General features: G+C 34.9%; 3 protein-coding genes, 1 long non-coding RNA gene and 1 pseudogene across 4 annotated transcripts; 1 reads left to right on the top strand and 4 right to left on the bottom strand.

The window, feature by feature from the left end:
• Positions 1 to 1,544: 1,544 nt before the first annotated feature.
• LOC104244449 (uncharacterized) lies at positions 1,545 to 7,747 on the bottom strand. The gene is made up of 5 exons (XM_009799868.2): positions 7,532 to 7,747; positions 7,179 to 7,407; positions 4,225 to 4,265; positions 3,637 to 3,928; positions 1,545 to 3,110 (listed from the first exon to the last, which is right to left on the bottom strand). Exons 2-5 carry the CDS (start codon positions 7,340 to 7,342, stop codon positions 3,044 to 3,046), a joined length of 564 nt encoding a protein of 187 aa, XP_009798170.1. The 5' UTR covers positions 7,343 to 7,407; positions 7,532 to 7,747; the 3' UTR covers positions 1,545 to 3,043.
• LOC138876326 (uncharacterized) lies at positions 2,100 to 2,636 on the top strand. Its single transcript, XM_070155239.1, has one exon. The coding sequence runs from the start codon at positions 2,100 to 2,102 to the stop codon at positions 2,634 to 2,636; it is 537 nt and encodes a 178-aa protein (XP_070011340.1).
• LOC104244448 (calcium-dependent lipid-binding protein-like) lies at positions 4,273 to 7,166 on the bottom strand (annotated as a pseudogene).
• A 2,867-nt stretch (positions 7,748 to 10,614) lies between the features above and the next one.
• LOC104244451 (uncharacterized) lies at positions 10,615 to 11,613 on the bottom strand. Its single transcript, XR_715497.2, has 4 exons — positions 11,489 to 11,613; positions 11,219 to 11,392; positions 11,063 to 11,132; positions 10,615 to 10,979 (listed from the first exon to the last, which is right to left on the bottom strand). It is a non-coding gene; the product is annotated as an uncharacterized lncRNA (long non-coding RNA).
• Positions 11,614 to 12,921: 1,308 nt separating this feature from the next.
• On the bottom strand, positions 12,922 to 15,595 carry LOC104244452 (pentatricopeptide repeat-containing protein At5g12100, mitochondrial). The gene has a single exon (XM_009799871.2). The coding sequence runs from the start codon at positions 15,551 to 15,553 to the stop codon at positions 13,115 to 13,117; it is 2,439 nt and encodes an 812-aa protein (XP_009798173.1). The 5' UTR covers positions 15,554 to 15,595; the 3' UTR covers positions 12,922 to 13,114.
• Positions 15,596 to 17,458: the final 1,863 nt, after the last annotated feature.

The raw sequence follows: 17,458 nt of genomic DNA, 5'->3' as shown, positions 1-17,458 counted from the left end.
CGGATATTTTTAAATTAGGGGTGGGTTATTTGATTTTTAGGTTGTCACGTGTCTCTCCGTCAAAATTAGGGGCAAATTAGTGCAAAAATATAACGGTAGGGATATAATTAACCAGATACTCAAACGAAGGATATATTTAAACTATTTCGAATTGTACAAGGATATATTTGACCCTTTTTCGAATTTTCAAAGTATGTAAATTATAGCTTAAAGATGGTTTCTAGCCTGTTTGATTAAGTTTCTTTTTGGCCAAAAAAAAAAATTCCAAACCTAAGGTATTTGTTTAAGTTTTTAGAAGGAAAAAAGTATTTTTGAGTAGAAGCATAAGCAGTTTTTGAGAAACAGAAAATTAGCTTCTTCCCAAAAATATTTTGAAAAGCAATTATGAGAAAAATATATTTAGAAGCATTTTTAAAAGTTTGGTCAAACACTAGTTGCTGCTCAAAAGTGCTTTTTAAATTAATTAGTCAAACACAAACTGTTTATCATATGTACTTTTTTGAAAAGTATTTTTTAAAATAAGCTACTACTCCTCATCCTTTTTCCAAACAGGCTATTCGAGCTTGGCCAAACAAGCTATTCGAGCGCGACTCACTTTCTTCCTCCTCCTCCTTTTTCTTCTTCTCTACTTTGGTACCCCTAGTTCTCCTCATATACAATCTTTGAACAATATCATTACTTAATAAAAATCTTAACTAGTGTGATTTCTTAAAATTTCTTTTTTATGTCTAATAGGTGAATGATATTATCAGAAGAAGATATAGAAAGAGAAAATGTGTATGTGAATTTCTCCAGTTGGATTGATAAAGATTGTAATTAGTGTAAATGCATGTTCTTTCTTTGATACTTGGCATTCACATTACACTTGGATATCGTTCCATCATTTATATGTTGAGCCATTGCATTTACTTTCTTTCGTACTTTTTTATTCTTTTTCTCCCTAACACAAAATGGTAAAAATATATGAATTCCTCAAAATTATGCTTAACAAAAGAGAAAAATCTCTGCCTCGAGCAAAATTGCATCTTGCTTTTGCAGAAAATGGAACACTCTAAAACGTACATCTCCTTACACCTTTCTTTCGTACTTTTTTATTCTTTTTCTCCCTAACACAAAATGGTAAAAATATATGAATTCCTCAAAATTATGTTGAGCCATTGCATTTACTTTCTTTCGTACTTTTTTATTCTTTTTCTCCCTAACACAAAATGGTAAAAATATATGAATTCCTCAAAATTATGCTTAACAGAAGAGAAAAATCTCTGCCTCGAGCAAAATTGCATCTTGCTTTTGCAGAAAATGGAACACTCTAAAACGTACATCTCCTTACACCTTTCTTTGCACTCCACATTCTCTTTTCTTTTTTTCCCTTAAGAGTAAAAGAGGAAGAAATGTGAAGGTTTAGTAACATTGTATAAATATATTCGGCTCATGGAGTTTCATACTCTCAATTGAATGTAAATTAAGTAAAAGAAACTGATACTACGAGATGTGAAACTATACCTGTCGGACTATGAAAAACAAAGAACTTGGGCATTAAGGAGTAAAGTAGAAATTTTGCCATCATTAGTCATTCTCAAGACACTGAATCTCAACAAGTTAAGAAGTTCCAAATATGAGGTTTTCGTGTAACACTTGATTCATTACATTATAAATGCTCTCAGATACTACCAAACGGAGAGCAGTAGACACACTTTGGATCCTATTTAGTATGTGATCTCTCTCATGCGCGCACACATACACAAAAAAAAAAGGTTACACGTGAACAAATAGTGCTCCTCAATGTTTCCCAAGTGGTTTGTACTTCAAATGGAAGCAAGAAAGCTTTCTAAAGACAGCAAGCAGAACCACATCATGTTTTTAGGAGGCAATGCTTAAAACTCAGGCACAAGTCCTCTTCGCCTGAGTGTTCGGGGGTGGGAAGGGGCAAATATTCCAGAAATTGTTAGAAACTTCTGCTTGTCTCTTCGCCATTTCTCTTATCTTCATCTTTTTACTAATACCTCCAATCAAATACTAACTTTTCAGTACAATAAGAGTCAGAAATAAAGAATTCTTTAGCGACGAAAGTACAGAATGCAAATTGCAATTGAAATACCATGGACAGTACGGACACTGACATGATGGAGGCGGAGTCCATGGCGGTGCCACCGCAACCTCCACCGTCACAACTGCATTCCAGTCCAGGCCAACACGATGTCATTAAAGGCATGCTCACTACTTCTTGCCAGCTTATCGATCAAGGCAAGCCTTCTAAGGCTCTCCAAGCGGTGTCGATGGCCATGAGAACCAAAGGCGGTGAGCAAGCTATATTTCAAGCCCTTAATCGTGCCCAGGAGTTGTACAGAAATAAAGTACAGGCAAGTGTGGCTGCAGATGAGCTAGCTTATTTATTTGCTGAGTGTGCCATTGCTGAGGCCATGCCTCCCGTATCCCAGCCTTCTGAACATAATACAGTGGATAACCCAATTGAAGTAGATGTTGATGGAACTTCAATATTAGCTAAAACTGGCAGAAAACAGATAATGCTTGATGCATTCTCTAATGAAACCAACTTTGTCTGCTTACACTGTGGGGGTCTAGTTAGTGCGCACCGCAAAGAAGAGCACTACTCATTCTGGTTTTGCAAAATGTGACACAATTTGTTACTTGATGGGGAACATTTCCTTGCTCGGTTCTTGGACAGACTACAGAGTGCTACATTTTTTATGTCATTACTCTTCATGAGAGACATATATCTCGTGCAAGGTGCTTGCGTACCATAGGTGGTAGTTTCTACTATATACATAATCTGCTCTTGGTTGCAGATGTACTTTCTTTAAAGGCATGTTGTTGTAAGCGTTACAAGGCCATTTGGTGGTTGAAGTTACGGATGCCTGAGGTAGTACCCAACTACTAAACGTCATATGGTTAGATATTGATTACAGGAAATGTATTCCGTTCTAGGAGTGTGTTTATGCACTTTTGTGATGTTTAAGATGTTTTCAAATAATACAAAAAAAAGTCCTCTTCTGCTGAACAGATTCAACTTAACAACAACTTGCTAATCTCCAGTCCCATCTTCCAGTAGGGAGAGTCTTTCAAGGATAGCAACCGTCTCTTCTTTGGCACTGTTCACAAAGTTAGTGGTTCATCAAATTTAAACAAAACAATCTTATGACGACTTTCTAGTTCAAACAGTCAAACACCAAGAGAAGTTTCGACAACAAGATATAATTATACACAAAATACATATATGATCAAGTCATAGACATTATCTAGAGGATTGCACCAGATAGAAATTTTGAAGGCAAAAACTCCAAAAACTGACATATATTCCACATGAAGACTCTGTACTTGAACAGTACAAAAGAAAATTTCGTCCCTCAAACAAGAAACGGTTTGCAAGTAGCATACCATTAATATGATCAAGGCATGAGGCAAATTGTATATCTTAATTCTTAAGCTTATTGTATTTATTGGAGTAAGGGAATTGAGCATGATTGATTTAACAAACAATATGAAAATTATTGTGCATCTTCTTACTCGAGTATTTTCTGGTATTAATTTAAGAAGTGAACTCTTTTGAAGCATTTTCAGAAGGTTATAATCAGTTCAACTCGATAATATTTCCGACCCTAGATATTGGAAGATTACCTCCCAGGTCTTAGAATCTTGTACTTCCCCAACTTGGTAAGATCCACCATTGTTGATCCTGCTCGCCCAGCTGGAAGAATTCCGCCATCATAGACATATGCACAATGCTCCCAAAGGTTCTCAAAATCTTTGATGTTTATGATACTCGGTTGTCCACTGAGGTTTGTACTAGTAAGTGAAAGGGCACTTCTAGAACCATGGGCAACTGCCCTGATGAAGTTATAGTCAGGCACTCGAACCCCTATGCTCTCTAATCCAGGGTTTAATGACTTCTCAAGGATGCTTGAGTCACCTGCAAAATATCTGAATTCAACCTCTAGTACAGAAGATTTATAAGAGAAAGATAAAAGCTTCTAAAACTACTGAACACAGGCCAGTATTTGCCCAGGTGAGTGACTCTTCTTGGTCCTTCTTCAAGTGTCTTACTTGAGAAGTTACATACATTTACTATGTAACAATAAAGTCCTAACTTGAAATATTTAACCTTAAGTCCTAAACAGAGCTTGAATAACGATACTTATCCCTGCCACATTTGTTGTATATCATGAACATCGCTAACACAAATAGCCAGAGGACTTGTATGCTTACGTCCTTTGATCTCATAAATACGATTCACTGCCTCTGCAGAACTAAATCAATGCACCATATAAAATTAAATCAGAGTTTTCATAAATACGACTTAGAGAAATAAACAAATTAAATTGTCTCTTTGATTGCTAGGTCAAATGAATGAACAACGAACAACAAGAATGTTTCTTTTTTCTGAAAGTTAAATCAACCTGGAGCCCCAATAAATTTTTCAATGAGAAGTATATTATCTTCTAACAACCTAGATTCAAAATATTACTTTCTAATTCACAAAACTAATTAGCACATGCAAGTTTGGCAGTAATCTTATTTCAATTTCCTTAGCAGTATCAGCTACTAGCTCATTCAGAGGCAACTTTATGACACCCATTCGCTGGTCTTGCCCAATGTCGTTATGAAGACCTCTAAGATGGGAGTTTGGGTCTCTTTGTCTTCTGCAATTAAAATCTTATCCTAAACGGGATTTAGGTTCTTCTCAATGATTTTGGTCTTAACCTTGAAAAGTGGACGAATGTATACAACCACGTATTTATCAGATTTTCCTAACATTTCATGATTCTTTAAGCCATTAGCCTTTACTACAGTTTCTATGTGCTTCTCTATGGCTTAAGTTCCAAATCGCTAGTATCCATAGGCATGCCGCCTATTGGAACAATAATTTTAGTGGGGCCATTCTAGCATATATTTATCACTAGTCACTAGTGTATTTACAATGTCATCAATCATATATGAAAGTCCAAGAAGAGCTGTTAAACTTCCACCAACAGCCCTCAAAGTATAATCAATTTTAGACTTTGGCTTAGAAAGTAAAGCTACAATAACATCAAAGAAGCAAGGAATTTCCCATATAGTTGGAAGATGACACAAATAACAATGAAATTGAAGATATTTCAACTGAATGGGTACAGAAACAGCCATTGCAGCTTCAATACTTAAGACAATATTGAGATCACCACCCCATCGGAGGTCAATGTCCTTTTTCTGGATAACAGGAGGTATCCCAGCTTGGCACACGTTGACCATTCCACCGGATACCTATAACTATCAATAGTATCTATGTTATGTAGACTCTCCAAAATGTTGTTTCACCCGTGTCGATACTAATTTTGGAGGATCCGACACACATCCAGCAATATTTTCGGACAGTCCGAGCAGCGTAAATGCCAAGTAACTCTGCCTACTAAAGCTTAGGCAGATAGGAAGAAATAACCTAGTGTTTGTTGTCTCTGATAAGATTTGAACTATGGTTTCCAAGGTTTGCACCCACTTCATTGACTACTAGGCTGAGGTATCCTATCAGAGGTCAATATCGATAGTGCTTTGACCTTGTTTAAGGCTCTGAACATGAATACCTTCTATTTTAGGTGCCAAAGTTCCCAATGGTAATTTGCAGAACTTCAATGAAATAATTTTAGGAGGTCAATACTCTTCTAAAAAAGGTTCAGCAAATCTCTTATAATAGCCTCTACTTCTTCGGCAATAAATGGCCATATTTGCTCGATTGTTTGTTCATCGATTTGACTTGTTCATAAACTGGGAATGACATCCATTCAAGAAAGTTACAGCCACATATTTTCTTTAGATTATCCCTGTCGAGGGAGCCCATTAGTTTCACATCAACTACCTTACTGATTGGCTTGTAGTTCCTGTACCTCAAATCTGGCCAAGCTGTCATTAAACTGATTCCGAAGATTATCCCTATCAGTATGCAGAAATCAACCCCATTTATTTCAACCCAATCCCCTCTTCATTCCCAAAATAATAATTGGGTATAAATACTGAAACTTCTTGCTTCTCCAACACAGGTTCTCCACCAAATGGTGTTTCTTGGCATTCCTTTCCTCCATAATACTTTGATGCTAAAGAAGAAAAGATATCTTACTTATTTCATTGTACAATGAAATGAATGAGGCTTGGACGGTTACGCATTACTACCTACTGTTTGTTTTTTTTATTTTTTTTATTTTTTTATGAACTTTACCTATTGTTTGTTTTTCTCCAACAAGAATGTTTGAAACGTCCTGTTTAGTCAATATGTTATTGCACTATCCTAGGAAGGATAGAGTTCTTAAGGTCTAATCTGTTACTTCTTTCTTTGAGTTAGATTTTATCAATTCCAGGGAGACGAGTGGAAGGAGATACAGAATATGAGAAAATAGCTTTCTTCACATGGTGTGGAACAGGGAATGCAATCCTTAAAGCACAACTGCAGATCAAGAAAAATCAGCCAGAATGGAGAGCGACTACAAATATCATTCCTTTTATCACTATCTAGTTCCCACTTCAGGCACACAATGCTCTTTTCACAAGCCAAAGTCCCCAAGTACCTATTCAAAGGACACTGATTCTAGTCAAAAAAGAACAAGTCCTCACTAAGTTGACACCCTATGCTCAATTTAGGTTACTATAGGTTGTGAGAGTTTAAATACCACTGTGAACAAACCTCCAAAAGATTTTCCCCGAAGGTTCACCTTGTTTTTGGGTAGTAACAAATATGCTAACCCAACAAAGCCAAATCCCAAATAAGATAGAGTTGACTAATTATGCCTTACTAGTATACCAAAACATCATGTTTGCCTATTTGAAAATCTTTCCTGTAAGCTACTAATTTCTATTTTCTAGTGTCTAAGAAAAAATAAAGCTTTACTCCATTAAAATGTCAGAATATAGAACTACATTGAATCGAAAGGCAAAAATATCAACAAAAAAATTTAGAATACTTTGCAACAGAATTTTGGTGTTTTACTGTCCAAGCCTACTTATTAATTCAAGCCTACGCTTTCCTCTCCAATCTATTTCCTTTATCCAATACAAAATAGACCAAAACCCAAGAGTACTAATAATGTATTAGTACAAAGTATATTCAAAATATTATATATTTCTATAATAGTTCATTTCTCTAGTGTGTGTGTGTAACTTGTCATCAAAGAGGAAAGAGCAAATTAGAGGCATACCAAGCATCACAAGCAAAACCATATAGTGTATCAGTGGGCACAGTTATAACTTTCTCAGCTTTGATAACTTCAATTGTCTCTTCAGCATAATCTTCTGTTGCAGGACTCACAGAAACTACCTTAGTCTCCACATTCCCATTACTTTTCTCCAAACTCCAAGCCATTTTCTTCACACTAAAACCCCTCCTACTTCTTGTCCACACGTTCAAAAATCTAATCTTTTCCACCCCTTCAGGGAAAAAAAAACAAAAAGTTTAATCTTTGTTATGTCTAAACAAAACTGGAAATAGAATTTCTAATTATAAGAAGAAAAGGGAAGAAGACTAACGATGAGTGTTAATATCAAAGAGTACCTCAAGAAGGGTGAAATAGAGAGGTGAAGTAAGGGAGAGTTTGGGCTATTTTTGTGGGCGTGGTGGCGTTCATCAGTCTTCTCTCTCCTCCAACTTTGCTCTGTTTATGTTCTCTGCAGCATTTTATCTCAAGAAAATACATGCCCTATTTGGTTGGAGGCCAGAGGCCTAAGTCTAAAAATTCAGCCGCCAATTGACTTCTACCGGGTACTCTTTTTTTGTTTTTGTTTTTGTTTTTGTTTATTTCCTTTTTTCTTTTCTCTCCGCTTAACTAAAAATCAAATGGGAATTGGTATGTTTACAACTGTTACAAATTCTATATATTAGAAAGGCGAAATGACTTCCTGACCACTTAAACTTGTAGGGCTTTTGAAAGCCGATACACGAACTTTGGATTTTTCCATTTGAACACTCGAAATCATGATTCCCTTAACTAATAAAAACATCTGACCCTTGAGCCTACGCGCGTGTATTACACATACACAAACGTGTCCACCCAGTCAGCAAATGACCAATCCAAAAGTAAGACCCCACCCAACTAATGACGTGTGTAATTTTAAAATAAAAATTGTCACCTATAATTATATTTTAAAGTAAAAATAAATACAATAAGAAAGAAAAAACTTAAACCCTTCCGGCTTCCTCTTCCCCGTTCCTTCCCATCATCCCCTGTCCCTCCCACACCTGCAACTCATTCGTCTGCTTCCATATCAGTACTCCCTTCCTATTAGAAAAAGTAGTGTTTCTTTAAAAATACAATGTTCATGCATCGGCTTTCAAAAGCACTACAAGTTTAAGTAGCTAGGAAGCCATTTCGCCTATTAGAAAATGTAGTATTTCGACATGTCTGCTTAAAATCCTTTAAGGAAAAGTTAAGGGCATTGTTGTCTTTTCAGACCACCTAATGAAATGTCGCCTTATCGTGAAACTGAGTAGCCACGTATCATTTGGCCACTGTTTCTCTGGTTCATCTTCCTTCTTCGTGGTGCTCTCATCTCTTTCTTCATCATAATGCTCTGAGCTTAATTAGCTAATGCATCTGTCTTCAACGTCTTTATCTAGCATCCCTCAATGCTTTCCTCGATTTCTCTAGCTAGAAGGAATTCACCAGCACATGGATTTGATGATCCCAACGACTGTAGTTCCGATAAATGGTGATCTTCTTTTTGTCTGCTTATTAGTAAATAATCTTGGGGTTTCACTTTTTTATATTATTGGTAAATATTTTGAAGTTTATAGTGCTGGAGTTTTCTCAGCCGTTTTTAGGTAAGCTTCATTGAAAAATTTCAGCTCTATTAATCCATGCATAGATCTGACCAAAAACTGGAAGAAAGTGATAAAACATGTGGAAGAGGAACAAAGTTGAGCACTCTTCTGCGGCTTTTGTTCAAGATTGATGTAGCAATCAAATTAGAACTTTTTTTGGTTGGATTTATTTTATTTGGTAAAATCACTGAAATTTGTAGTTACTGCATTGACATCTCAACTAATATTAGGAAATGTTATTCATCGACACACATAGAGCATTAGTAGCTGACTTTTATATACACTTTTGGAGATAATAATTTTGGTTGCTTTAAATTTGTTTTAAATTTTTTTGAACCAATAAACATTTCAACTAATTTTCTTGGTGCTTGTTCAAGCTTAGTTATCAATGATTTGCCATTTGATAAATCCGGTAGATTCCTTTACCTCACAACACTGAACATAAGAAGCTAGGCATAAAGTTCACATATCTTTATTTCTTCTTTAAAGTACTTTTCCCATGTATGGTAGAATTAATTGAAAACCTGCATTCTGTCAACAGATGACGCATTGATTTTCTTTCTTATTTCGAAATTGATTAATATTCTTTTTTTCTTAATGCTCTGTAGTTTATCTCCTAGGTGTAATTTCTCACCGATGTTTAGGTTCCCAGATCTTAGATAAAATGTATGAGAACGATAAACGTGTATAATATTATAACATTTGCAGTTGTGATGTCTACAATCACATGAGGTGTATGAACAAATCCTACTTGTAGAAATATACTGGATATTTTGTAATTGTTCAATCATACTAAGCCTGAATAATCTTAACATGATCTAATATTGTTCGTTTTGAGTCAATTTGCACTGAATTTTCCTAAAGACACGTAACCACTTGGCATTCCGATTACTTCATCCATTAACTTTTTTTTAAATTTCAAAATAAAGGAGAAGCTTCCAGTTTAGAAGCTACCGCTTCCTGCCTCCCTTGCGATGAGTTCAGTGGACCGCTGTTTGGCTGACCCTCTTCTTCTCATTTGTGTTGGGTTGACCCAGAAGTACAACAAAAAGAAATAGAACCACTGGAGAGTCGTCTGCAGTTCACACTTCAGCAAAGACGACTGACTTTGGAAGCGAAACACGAACCTATTTCCGCTATTTCGGGTTCTTATTGAGCGTAACAAAATCAAGATTGATTATAAAGTCAACGAAGTTTCCATAGTGTTCTACCACCTCACACCATTTAAGAACATGTGTACACTTTATATATAATTAAGTCACGCATGGCCATCATGGGATATATTCACTAGCCCCTCCAATCTAGCACGGGGTGGCCAACACCTATTGACTTGGGATTATCTGAATGTTTTTTAAATTTAATTTGCCTATGTTCCCGTGAACAAATTTAAGTCTACTTAATCATAACAATGGTAGTAATAATACTCCTTCCTGTCCAAAATAAGTGATTTTTTGATTGTTTCACACATATTAAAGAATTCACCTTTTAACATTAATTAGCAATAAAATTGACCATATTAACCTTTACTATCTATTCACATAAACGTTCATAACACATACTTCAACATTAATTACTCCAAGAGCAATGTAGGAAAAAAATAATTAATTCATTCTTGAAATTTGAAAAAATCATTTATTTTGGACCACAAGAAAAAAGTCAAAAAATCACTTATTTTGGACCGAAATAAGTGAAAACAAAGAACTGAGTGAAAACAAAGCTCCACCAAAATAACTTAAATTGGAGAAGAAAATAAATTCATCTTCAAAATATGTCGAAAAACCAGATCATTATCTAACAGGTTTAGGGTTAGGATAATGTAAGTATCTTGTAACAAACAGCCATTACTGAAAAAATTCCGCACCACACATTTTTAGCAAGAGTATCAGATGCACAGGAGTCGCCTCACCGATGGACAAGATACCCAACGGACTAGAATGTACGCTTAACGTAATGAAACATCAGTTACAGAAGACAGCCACATCCTTAAATGAAACAAATTGACTTGCAAAATGCAATTTGGATACGAGCACCTCAACGAACAAAGCTATAGCGTCCAGATTTAAGAATGAACAGGATATTACGGTACAGTTTCTCATGAGATGTATCTATCCTGTTGCTCTTGAAGAAGTCGGGCAGATGATTTCGCATCAAGATACAATGTATTTACTTCTTCTAGATCCATCTGTAAAATTTAAAGGCTCAGTAAATATCTTCAACTAGCTTCAACAAGGACAAAAATGATAAAGAACATGATTGGGCAAGTACCTTGCAGATTTTGTCACGGCCGTTCATTTTGGCGACTACACTGGCTGGTGATAGTAGCTGTACAGCATGCCTGACAAAGGAAAGAATTGAACACCGGTTACTTCTAATTAAAAGAATAAATATCTGGAGTTATAAATCAAACAAGTTAAACCCAACCTTAAGGAAGCTTGCTGTCCAATCTCGCTTTCCTTTATAAACAACATTTGGAGCTTTCTCACCATGTTCCGAAACTATATTCTCTACAGCAAATGCAGATGTAGCTATCCTGAGCTGCTCAAATGAAAACTCTCAGGAATGCAGGCAAATCACTAACTTCATCTTTTTCTTCATCTATTTGCAGCATGAAACCAGATAAAAATAGCACGTACATTAAACACTGCAGGAGGAAAGTGCTACAGAAAAGCTTATAATAAAAGATATACATACCAGGATTTTGAGCCTCGTGAATGGGGCCACTCTGTCCTGTCCAGTAACACAAGGCAAATTTAGAACATTCACAGCCCATGATGCTACCAACTGGTTTAAAGCCTTGAGGCAAATGGTAGCTTAGAGCTTGTAGCACAACCCAACTAATCACACCTTCTGCAGCTCCAAAATCTGCAGTTGGCTGCAAGAAGCAGACGGTCAATTCAAGTGTATTCCACTTCTTAGAAGCATGGCGGAGCCAGGATTTTCACTAAGGGGATTAAAAATATACAGAAGTAAATACACGAATAGGTCAAGGGGATTCAATATCAATTATATAATATATATACATAAAAATGGTTTTAACCTTATATATATAGTGTAATTTTCCAGCGAAAAGGGCTCAGATGAACCTCCTTCGGCCACTAGCTCTGCCCATGCTTAGAAGATATCCGTTATTGAAACTAGAACTAGAAAGATAGTCAAGTTTTAAAGAAGTGCAACAAAATTTTCACCTACTAATAATTCCCTTTGGAATCTCCAAATGCTTCCTCATATACGCAACAGAAACTGTACGACAGCACTTTTTCAAATCCAAAACTCAAAGAACTGCATAGAAATTTCATAGTCAAAGCTGTGTCCCTATGTGTTAAAAAGAAGATATGCAATACCAAACTAGAATATCAATCATCCAAATACATCTCAATAATAAACTAGTAAGAGTCGGCTATATGAATCCTCTATTTCCATTCCACTCTATTCAGGCCAATTTTATTCCAAAATCAGTACAAGACCATGTACATTTTATTAAATCAAGCAAATAGCATAAGGTTCAGAATCAACAAAAGAAAGTACCTTTAGCAGCAATGGGAAACACAACTTCCTCTGCAAAGCAACCAATTCTGCCCCACCAAAAAGCTTCCTTTTTCTGAATCAACCAAAAAGGTTCAACACAACCTAAAGTCATATAGGTCAACTCAAGTCAAAATCAAAGCTTAATGCATCAAAAATCCACATAAAAACACACAACCAATAAAAAACCTGATCCATGGACACATCATGGAACCAGAAAATGAAAATGCCCTCCATTTGAATCTAAATGACAACAAGCAAACATATTGATCATGAACCGCCTAACCTTATTGCTGAAATACAGATCTCCAGAGTTCATCAACTGCTCGGCTTTGTATACACTACAATATTTTTGACCTCCTCATTTGGCCACTGTTGCATTCACTTGGTTTTTAGGTCAAGATGACTGTGTCCTGCTTCGGACTTGCGCATATCCTAAATAAACTTGCGATTTGTATAACTTCTCTTCATGACAGAGATTCTCTTTTATTGTTATGTAAAACATCTGGTATACACTTCAATTAATTTCCACAAGATCCAAAAGTAATTCGGAAGACAATGAATGGGAGCCAAAAATAGAGATATCTCAGAAAAGACAATGATAAGGTTGAATTTGACATGAATAACTTATACAACTATGAAATTCATCTCATCCAGTATCAAGAATACATATGTTAATAAGTATCAATGAGGAAATAAATTAACAAGAATACACAGATTCTTGAATATATTACAAGATTTCATTTGTTGCTGACATTTTTAGCTGAAGAGCTGGAGTACAATGTCTTTTTTGTCCTACGCTCTCCCAACAGCAGAAAGATCCTCATTTGTATTGCACTCTTCAATTCCTTTAGAACTCATTTCAGAGCATATAATTTGTGCCTCTTGCAATCTTCCTTCCTCTCTAAGGCCAGATACTAGCTCATTACAGATATTGGCTGCCAGGAGAAGACCATTGTCAAGCATCTCTCTGTACCACATGTAAGCGCCAAGAAAATCTTTAAGTTTGCAATGCCCTTCAATCAGAATATTATAAGTTTCATCATTGGGAACAATATTGTTAGCCTTCATCTGATCGACGAGATTCTTGGCTTCTTCACATTTTCCCTCTTTCAAATGCACCATAACCAAGCTATTGTACGTCTTCTTGTCAGAAGGAATTCCTCGTTCCACCATCTCTACGTGCATGGCAACTGCCTTTTGAACCTCTCCATGCAGTGCATAGCAATGGATGAGCTCGTTATATACCACTCGGTCGGGAGAAAGATCCATCTCGGCCATTTCTTGAACAATTTTGTCGACTAGCACCAGTTCACTCTTTTCCTTTTTGCACACTCTAATAAGAGGATGAATTGTGTTCATTGTAGGTTTTATGCCAGAGGTTTTCATCTTCTCATACATTTGGAAACACTTTCCAGTGTCCCCTGCATTTGAATATGCAGACATTAAAGAATTGTACGTGATAACATCTGGATTTAAACCTTTGAGTAGAATATGCACAACCAAATCCTCGGCTTCTTTGATCATACCCTTTTTGCAAAGCCCATTTAATAGAGTATTGTATGTAACCAGTGTTGTTTCTATATCACTTTCTACCATCTTCTCGAAACATACAAAAGCATTACTCATCGTTCCTCTCATACAATGTCCATCTATAAGCATATTATAGACCTGTGCATTTGGTTTAACCCCTCTACTGATCATATCATTAAGGACTACATCAGCTTCAAGAAGCCTACCATCCTTGCACAAAGAATTGATTAGCGAACCATATGTAATTACATTAGGCTTCAATCCATTATCTTCCATCTCCTCAAGAATCTCAAAACACCTCGTGAATTCCCGTTTGCGCCCGTATCCATCAATTAAGATGTTATATGTCTGTACATTAGGGGAAACTGGCTTCTCAAGCATTTTCCTTAACCATTCTTTTGCCTCATCCATCATACCCAATTCACAGAATTTCGTGATCAGAGTATTAAATGTGATGCAGCTTGGCTTCACCCCGGAAATTTCCATTTCGTCAATAGTTGAATAAGCCTTCTCCATATTGCCTTCTTTGCAATAGCCACTCAAAATGGTATTAAACAAAACCTCAGTAGGAGTAAGCCCATTTTCCATCAACTTCTTCAAAATCTCTGCAGCCTTATTTGTCTTCCCTTTCTTGCACAAGCCATTCAACAAAACGCTACTCGTGTACTCATTCATATGTACCCCTTTCTTAACCGCTTCTTCATACAACACCAACAAAGAACTAACATCATCATGTCGTGAATGCCCATCGAAAAGTATACTATAAGTAAACCCATCAGGTACAAATCCATAACCCTTCATTTCCTCCACAACACAATTAGCCTCCTCCATCTTCCCCAACTTACAAAGCCCACTAAGCAACGTATTAAACGTCACAATATTCGGCTCCACATTATCATTCTTCATCTTTTCTCTCAACTTAAAAGCCTCTTCCAACTTCCCCGTTTTACAATACCCATCCATAAGAATATTATAAGTCACCTTACTCGGTGCGACTCTTCTCTCAAGCATTTCATCAAACAGTTTCTGCGCTTCCCCAACTCTCCTCTCTTTACACAACCCACCCATCACTACATTATACACAAACTCATTTAAACTCAACTTATCCTTTCTCATACAATTCAATAACTCCAAAGCTTTACCTAAATCCCCCAATTTCACAGCTGATTGAATAGCTTTACCATAACTAAACCTATCAACCCTTATACCCCAACTCACTACATCATCAAAAACTTCAAGGGTCACTTTGTAATGTCTCAAACTATTCAAAGATTCAAGAAAAACATTAAAAGCTGATAAAGATGGAAATTTTTTACCTTCCCTTATCATAAAGTAAAGTTCTTTAGCTTCATTGATGAGTTTTGACTCTGAATAAAGTGATAATAGCAAGTTCGAAAAAATGGGTTTTGTTGGGGAAGGTGAAAAAAGAATATAGAGTTGTGAAACTGAGTTTTTGTGAATAAGGGTAGCCAAGATTGACTTTGCAGTTTCAGTACGATGTTGTTGTAGCAAAATTCGGAGTTTACGAAGTTGTTCTTCAAGATTTTGGGATGAGGAATTTGTGGGATTTTTCTCATTGGTTGTTGTTGTAGTAGTAGTGATTTGTTCTTGTTGGTGTAGAAATGGAGTTGAATTGAAGGATTTGAAGGAAGTAGCAGAAACTAGTTTTAAGGGACGAGGAATGGGGAAAAACTTACGCATAGTTCTGTGCTAAACAATGATCGTCGGCTGTCTGTAATTAGTAGACAGTTGAGGAAAGGCGAGTGACAAAAATAGCCACTTTTAGGACAGATATTTAAAGCATGGCATTTATAAAGTATTTAAAATTTAGTCACTTTTTCCGAAGTTTCAAAAGGGCTAAAGCTTAAATTCAAATTTCAGACCTTCGGGTTTGAAATTAAATCTAGCTAAAGAGGAGGAGAAGGAAAAGGAATAGTCTGAATTTTGTCAAAATTCAGCTAAACTTTAAATAATTTAAAAAAATAAAATATGTTAAGAATTGTACTTAAAATTTGAAATATCAAACCAAAATAATTTTTTTTTGGATATTTTAACTTTTGTATATTGATGTTTTAGTTCCGTATTAGTTTTTTTTTATAATTCACAAAAATATTGAGTACAAAATATATTACAAAATATACATAGATTATACAAAAATAATACTAGTGTTAATTTTGTTGTTTAAATCTATATTATATTAAAAGCACGAAGGCCCTTAGCAAAATGTCGTTCGCCTTTTTTACCCTTTAAAAATATATTTTACATTCGATACAATTGTAATTTAAGTTATTTTCCTTATATTTAGAAATTTGCAATCAATTAAATTTTGGGTATTCATAACTTCTTCCTTATTTAAAAAAGTAATTAACACCAAAAAAGGAAAAACGAAAGTTGGAATATGCGTCTATAGTTCTTTTAGGTTTAGAAATCTTTACCTTTGACATAGAATTATATAATATTAAAAGAGTGACGCAACAATTGGAAAATCAAAGTAGGAAACAAAATTTCATACATTTAGAATTCCACTAGTTTTAGCATACACGCGTTGCGCGTGTCCCTCGTGTTAATGAAAATAAAATTTTATAAATAAAATAAATAATATTCACAAATATGTTTATGTTATTATATAAAATTAAGAGTAGTTCTTCCTTAGGAGTTTGATCTAGTCTAATAGTTTTTCCTTCAGTTGTTTCTCTTGCTTGCTTTGTTGTACAAAAAAAGTTATAGGAGTAGTGTTTGATTGAAAGGTAAAAAAATCATTCAATTTTACTAACTTGAGTACGTACATTGCATGTATATTTCATGCTACTTATTAAAAAATTTATGTAAGATAGTTTACCAACAATTAATTTTTTTTATCTTTACTCATTTTACGGTACTGCTAAAGCTGCAACCGTATTCTATTGATAACTTAATAATCATATAGGCATCCGAACTCGATTATTATTAACAATTTTTATATTATTATTTTTTGCTCAATTATTATCTTATTTTACCTATAATTTCTTTCTAAAGTACTTTTACTCGCGACCAATTACATAGATATGTTCTTTTTCTATTTCTATTTTAGTGTACAAAATATATATTGATCAACTTATTCTACCATTTAAAATAATGTCACATTTAAAAACGATTATCATTTGATTATTTCTTAATATTTAGACAATAAAAATGGACAAAACTTGTAAGTATATTTCAAATTCTACGTCCTTATTGTTAAAAGAAAATAGAATGTCACAATTGTTTTTTAAAGTCTAAATTCATGCCACCTTAATATGAATTATCATTAATGTTTTTATTTTTTTAAAATTAAAACTATGACTTAAATGCACTATTTCTTACGTGCCTTTTCAAATATTAGGCATAAAATTGATGGATCAGTTATTTACTTTAATTTTATTTAAAACACACGTTATTTATTTATTTTCACAGAATATATATCCATGAAAGCAACATGTAAGAATTATAATTATGTGACATATATAATTCAAATAAGGAAAATATTTAAGTTAGGTAAAGTTTTAATTGACTTTAAAGTCCTAAATTTTAGGGTTTCCTACCTAGTTCAATGGAAAATAATTTAATAACAAAAATTTTAGTCAATTT

Source organism: Nicotiana sylvestris, chromosome 8 (genome assembly GCF_000393655.2).
Source record: "Nicotiana sylvestris chromosome 8, ASM39365v2, whole genome shotgun sequence".
Lineage (NCBI taxonomy): Eukaryota > Viridiplantae > Streptophyta > Magnoliopsida > Solanales > Solanaceae > Nicotiana > Nicotiana sylvestris.
The sequence above is the reverse complement of the archived record's forward strand: the minus strand, read 5'-3'. Positions and strand labels throughout refer to the sequence as shown.

What these genes read in the sequence shown, in the direction of transcription:
- LOC138876326 (XM_070155239.1), top strand. Translation starts at nt 2,100, where the DNA reads ATGGACAGTACGGACACTGACATGATGGAGGCGGAGTCCATGGCGGTG.
- LOC104244449 (XM_009799868.2), bottom strand. Translation starts at nt 7,342, where the DNA reads ATGGCTTGGAGTTTGGAGAAAAGTAATGGGAATGTGGAGACTAAGGTA. An exon ending in TATTTATGAGATCAAAGGAC is followed by an intron (nt 3,929 to 4,224) that starts GTAAGCATACAA and finishes GATATTTTGCAG; the next exon opens with GTGACTCAAGCATCCTTGAG. An exon ending in AAGATTCTAAGACCTGGGAG is followed by an intron (nt 3,111 to 3,636) that starts GTAATCTTCCAA and finishes CTTTGTGAACAG; the next exon opens with TGCCAAAGAAGAGACGGTTG.
- LOC104244452 (XM_009799871.2), bottom strand. Translation starts at nt 15,553, where the DNA reads ATGCGTAAGTTTTTCCCCATTCCTCGTCCCTTAAAACTAGTTTCTGCT.